The sequence below is a fragment of the Lolium rigidum genome, chromosome 4 (genome assembly GCF_022539505.1).
Source record: "Lolium rigidum isolate FL_2022 chromosome 4, APGP_CSIRO_Lrig_0.1, whole genome shotgun sequence".
Classification (NCBI taxonomy): domain Eukaryota; kingdom Viridiplantae; phylum Streptophyta; class Magnoliopsida; order Poales; family Poaceae; genus Lolium; species Lolium rigidum.
In genome coordinates this window covers 178,119,752-178,125,842 of record NC_061511.1, presented here as the reverse complement: position 1 = coordinate 178,125,842, position 6,091 = coordinate 178,119,752, and the positions used below count along the sequence as shown (strand labels likewise).

At 49.3% G+C, this 6,091-nt stretch overlaps 1 protein-coding gene across 1 annotated transcript; it reads right to left on the bottom strand.

Moving 5' to 3' along the window:
* Positions 1–3,182: 3,182 nt before the first annotated feature.
* Positions 3,183–5,269, bottom strand: LOC124705664. The gene is made up of 3 exons (XM_047237364.1): positions 5,203–5,269; positions 4,629–5,074; positions 3,183–3,746 (listed from the first exon to the last, which is right to left on the bottom strand). The coding sequence occupies exons 1-3, from the start codon at positions 5,267–5,269 to the stop codon at positions 3,183–3,185; spliced, it is 1,077 nt and encodes a 358-aa protein (XP_047093320.1).
* Between the last annotated feature and the right edge of the window lie 822 nt (positions 5,270–6,091).

The window sequence follows — 6,091 nt, the reverse complement described above, 5'->3', positions numbered from 1 at the left end:
TAAATTACAACATGCCAGTAGAATTTATAAACTCGGATTGCAAAAGAGTGATGGATTAAAATTGGTTACCTGCTCAGCGGTAAGAGTGTCCAACTCCTCGGTGTAGTGCATGTACATGATCTTTGGATCGCTCGTCATCTCCGAGACATTGTCTCGAAGATATGCCCAAGTCGACTCCCGATCAAGGTTCTCCCGGTAATGAGGCCATGGCCTCTCTGTGAGTACCCTGGGCTGCCCAACTGATAGGCGGTCCCAGCTCCATACGGAAAGTAGGAGCAAGCATCCACCAATACCGCCCTTCCCAATCCTGCGACAAGCTTCGTCCAACTACGAAAATAAGACATTTGGTTAGTACTTTGTCTAGCAGACTACTATAGAAGAATAGTACATACATCAAATCATCACCTGCTGGTAGAGGTAGGCAAGTGCCGTTGTTCCCCAACTCCACGGGTGCTCCAACACCGTAAGCGCCTTTAGCCAACACCAATGAGCCAACTTCCCACCACTGTCAGGAAAGAGAGTCCTCGAAAGCATGTACCACAAGTACACGCGGGTGTACGTCCTGATAGTGTCCTCGTTGGCCCCTTGCGGGCATTCTCCAAAGTTAGTCCTGATCCAAGAGAAAGATGCGCCGGCAGGAACTCTCTCCTTTGGATCTTCTGGCGGCGGAGGAGCCATGCCAATACGCGCCTCCATCTGCAAGCGCCACCCATCAGAAGCTGTGTTTATACACAGTGGGTCGCCCTGAATAGGAAGTCCAAGTATCATGGAAACATCCTGAAGAGTAGGGGTCATCTCGCCGGCCCTCAAGTGGAAGGTGTGCGTCTCCGGCCTCCACCGGTCGACAAGGGCGGTGAGTGTCACGGCTTTCATGTTCGCCTCCCCACGGCTTACAAGCGTGATAAACGGGAGAAGACCGGTAGGCTGGATGAACTCCGTGTACCTCTCGTCATACGCCATATCTACTGTGCCATGGTAACGAATCTTCAAGGGGTGAAGAACCCTTCTCCTCTCCGTCATATGAAAAGCCCGGTGTTCCTTGTCATACTCATTATCTATGAGATACGCCATCCTACATGTTTACATAAAACACCATATTATGAGCCATTCCGAACAAATATGAGTTATTCCTACGCAAATACTAGACATATGTAACACATTTGAATACATTTGATTGCACACAATAAAAACTACCATTATTTGTGACCATACATGTTCTAAATTTTGGTTCCACTAACAAATATGAGCAACACATACATGATAATATATCCAAATAAGCCATCACACATACATCACATACATACATATACATACATAAGAATATGGATACATACATATCTAGGGTTCCTACACATACACATTCATTGAAATTTGATGTCTAGGGTTTCAACAAATCTAGGGTTTCAACACATAGATACATGAGAATATGGATTTTAACACATACATGAGCACATGGATTCAAGTTCTAAGATTTTCATATCTAGGGTTCCATGTCTAAATTGAATTAAATCCGAGAAAATCATGGATGAAACGAAGGGGATCGAGGGAGAATACCTTGAGGAAGGGATTGGGAAGAGATTGGCCGGGCAGATCTGATGATTTGGTGGTGGATTTGGTGAGGGAGACGGGGGAGGAGGAGGAGCCGCCGACCGCCTTTCTTCTTCACGCAAAACAGAGAGGAGAGCTCGGGCTGGGGCCCGCGCCACACATAAGTGGATGTGTGGCGCCCTTCCGAGCGGCGCCATAGTTTCACCGTGTGGCACCGATGGAAGCGGCGCCACACATCCTTCCAAGTCAGATCGGTGCACACCTCAGCGTCGAAGATGCCACGTCGGATGGAGGAGTGGCACCGCACGCACGGGCGCCACATAGTGAGGTGTGACGCCGATGTGAGGGGCGCCACACAAAAGGGTTAGATGGGTGAAATAGTTTGGCCGGAGGGTCAGTTTGTGCTATAGTTTCAGAAAAAGGTTATTTTTGTGTAAATCGCCGGATGCGAGGAGCAAGGCTTATCTGTGCCTTTCACTGCTGCTTCTACTATCTGCGAATCCGACATATGCAGGTTCCTTCTTCCTCCCATCCCCTGCAGTCTCCCTCTCTCTTTCTCCGTCTCATATTGTGTTCAAACACATTTCACGGTAGTTGATGCCTAGAGATGATTTGCAATGACTAACCTAGTAACCTTTGTCTCTGTTCTCTTTCAGAGCATATTTGCTTCGATGTGACCCACGCAAAGTTTCCAGTCTGTTTTGATGCCATGTGCAGGGGGGTGTGCGAGTTTGACATGAAATACGCGTATCACAATGTGCCGCATATCGCTCTCCAGGATCACAAGTGTATATCACTGGCCAAGCAAGCAATGCCGTTGCTTTTTCTGCGCGGATATCTGATAGTCAGCTCCCCAGATAGGATTTCTGGTTTCTTTAGTTAGTTATTGTCACCCCAAGAGTGATTTAATAATTTAGGATGGACGAGCTAGTTTTAGTGTCTTTCTTCAAGTGTGCTCTCTCTATATGTTACTCCTACTAGTTAGATCAGTTATTGTTCTAGACTCTGTTTGCATCTGTACTTGTTGCTTCGGTGATATTAATGATAGTTTGTTTTTATAGTGAAACGAATGGTGATGTGGATTACTGCAAAGACTAATGACAAAAGTTGGGATGAAACAAACATCAATCCTTACAGCAATTGACGCTAAAAAAAAACAGTAATGACAAACCTTACAGCAGCATATCGTTGTCTATTCTTCCTTTTTTCATGTGGACGAGAGTGTCATTCATAAATTCCTAAATCTGAAGTATTTTAGACGCAGTTGGACAGAAACTGAATGAAGATTGGACTTGTTTAGCTGACCTACCACAAGAATGAACAGAAACTGAATATTCAGAATAGACATCAACATTTAGAGAGCACTAAATTATTTAGCAGCTCAAGATACGTTGCATTAGCTGATTTGACAAGAATCAACATTGAGAGAGCTCTGAATTATTCAGCAACTCAAGATACGTTGCCCTGAATCGATAAGAAAATGAATGTAGCACCATGTCCTCAGAAGAACTGGAACATACTAAACGCCAAGCACAGAAGATAGCCTGTGCAAACCAAAAGAATTTGTTGATTAACCAGTTGTCAGGGAGCGACAACCACTAATGCATCCATCAATGCATTCATGCATGCCCTGCTTACTCCTCGTCATCATCGTCGTCGTGGAATCGGAGATGCTTCCCCTCCCGCACCGGCAGGCCCCTCAGCAGCGCGCCATGCTCCGCCGCCGCGTTCTCCACATCCTTCCTTTCCACGATTTCGTCGTCGCTGTTGTAGACGAACCGGGTGTGCCTCCCCTCGAACGGCGGCAGCCCGACCTTCTTCTTCTTCTCCTCGTGCTCGTCAAGCACGGACATCTTGCTCATCCCCTCGCACAGCTCATCAAAGCACTCGTCATCATCTTCTTCTTCCCAGTCCTCCTCCTCGGTATAGTACTGTTGTTCCAGCTCCTCCTCGGTATAGTACTCTTCTTCCAGCTCTCCCACGGTGTCAAGACCCAGCTCCTCTTCGTCCTTCTCGGAGCTGACGTTCACCTGCATGGACCACACCGATGAGCCGTCGTCGTCCGCTGATCTGTCGCCGCTGCTGCTTCCATGGAATGTGAGGGATGACGAGGCGACCGATCCATCAGTGGTCAGGTCGGATTTCTCAGGGGAGTCGTCGAACACCAGTGCACGGTTCGCCGGTGGATCAGCGATGACCTGCACGACAAGAGGAGCAGCTCAAGACAAGATGCAAAGCTGACAGCACATTTTTTTTGTTCAGGCAGGCATCACACAATCACAACATGCCAGATCAGATCAATGCACCAAATAATCTTGTACCAAAACGCTGATCATATAGGAGTGGTACTGTGTCATCTAATGAAAAGATAAACAAGATGACAATAAAACATCAAGTGCACCATCAGGGTATGGCATTGGGGGAATCAAAAGATGAGACTACAATATAAATATTTAGGCCAACAGACTTGCACTTAATCTGACGTAGCTGCCATATCATTCACAGACAGAACTTGAACTCAACATCATGTGACATCTTGCATCCACTCGAGAGTGAAAACACAAGGGACTAACTAGAATATGTATCGGGCTGTGCTAGATCACCCAACTCAACAAGCAACCAACACATGGTTAATCTGAAAGAATTGATATATCTCACCCAAGTCAACTAGTAACCAAACACATGGTTAGTCTGAAACGATCGCTATATCACCCAACTCAACTAGTAGTCAAACACATGGTTAATCTGAAAGAATTGCTATATCACCCAACTCAACTAGTAGTCAACACATGGTTAATCCGAAAGAACTGCTAGATCACCCTATTGAACTAGCAGTCAAACACATAATCCGAAAGAATTGCAAACACAAGGTTAATCTGAAAGAACTGCTACATCACCCTACTCAACTAGCAATCAAACTCTGTCAAAAAAAAAAACTAGCAATCAAACACATGTATCAATCTGAAAGAATTGCCAGCACGACACCAAACTGAACAACTAATCAAGATTGCAGAAATGACCAGAGATTGAAAATAATCATTCTTCGAGCAGTTGCACGGAGACAAGACAGAAATCAGTACCTGCAGCTTAGGGATGAGCTCCTCCTCCTCGAGGACGCAAGGCATGACGGCGAGGCCATCGGGCAGCAGGGAGGCGGCGGGGCCGGCCCAGAGCTGCGGCGTGTTGGCGGGCGTGGGCGCGAGGAGCTGTGCGGGCGACCTGGCGACGCCGAGCAGCGCGTGGATGCGGAGCGGCTGGATGGCGGCGGCGCCCTCCTCGTCGACCTTCTGCAGGAGCGTCTTGACCTGGCCGCGCAGCAGCGCCTCGCCCGACCCGGGCGTGCAGCGGGGCCTGGCGCGGTTCTTGGCGCCCGCGGTGGAGGCCTGCGGCGTCCCGAGCCCCCCCGCGGCGAGGCCGACGATCGGGGAGTCGTTGGTGATGTCGTGCAGCGCGGCGCGCGGCGGCGCGTCACCGGCGGCGGGCTTCTTGGATCTGCAGGAGGGGTCGGCGGCGGCGGCGCTCTTCTCTGCATCAGAGAGAGGATTGGATTGAGGACCGCTGGTCAGTACTCGGCGAGGGGATCCGCGGAGCAAGAAGCAATCTTGGAGAAAGGGACTCGCGTGAGGGGGGTTGAGTTGAGGGCGAGGAACTCACGGGCGGATGCCGTGGCGGCGGCGGCGAGCGAGCGGGTGATCCTCCTGGTGGACAGCGGCGTCTCCATCGCTGCTGCTTTCTTGCGCGCGCGCGAGACGGCGAGGGAGAGGTGGTGCTGAAGCGTAGGAGCGCGAGGAGGGGAGCGGAGAGAGGAAGGAGGCGGCAGCAATCGGAGTTGGGGGAGGAGAGAGAGGCGAGGCGGCTTTAAAGGGTTCGACTTGGAGGAGGAGAGTACAACGGTAATATGACCGTTGTCTCACGCGGACGAATACTATTAGCCGTTGGTTTGCCGTGGGGGAAAATCGCACGCGCCGTTGCGTGGGCCTTGCCTGTATGCCAGAACGGCCCGCTAGTGGGCAACTACGGGTCTACGGCTGGGTCTGTTCGAGCTTGTTCCTTTGCTTTGTGTAGGGGCCACGTTACACACACGGCCCACGAAACCTGTCAAATGCTGGACGCTTAGGGCAGAAGGCTTCTGCCACATTGGACCAACTATCCCAATAGCAATAGCGCACTATGGAGAGGTGCCACTGCTACGGCACACCTCTAAGGCTGGTGCCAATGCATAGCCTCACTCTCACCCGCCACGTCAGCTTTTTTTCTCACTCTCACCGCACTCTCACCCCACTCTCACCCCACGGTGCCAGTGCACGGGCTTTAGTGACAGCTCTCACTTCTCTCTCCTCCACATCACTAATTCTTTTTTAGATTAAGTTATTTCACTCGATTTTTTGTAGACATTCAAAATAATGCAAGGAAAATATTTTATTCAACTAAAAATGTTACGGATTACATAATAATTAATAAAAATTACATAATAAATAAAAATTCTACTCCTCTTCCTCTTCCTCTTCCTCTTCTTCCTGCTACTCCTCCTCGTCCTCATCAT

Coding starts and splice junctions, on each gene's coding strand:
- LOC124705664 (XM_047237364.1), bottom strand. CDS start 5,269: ATGGAGACGCCGCTGTCCACCAGGAGGATCACCCGCTCGCTCGCCGCC. Junction 5,075..5,202: donor CGCCGCCACGGCATCCGCCC/GTGAGTTCCTCG, acceptor TCTCTGATGCAG/AGAAGAGCGCCGCCGCCGCC. Junction 3,747..4,628: donor AGCTCATCCCTAAGCTGCAG/GTACTGATTTCT, acceptor CTTGTCGTGCAG/GTCATCGCTGATCCACCGGC.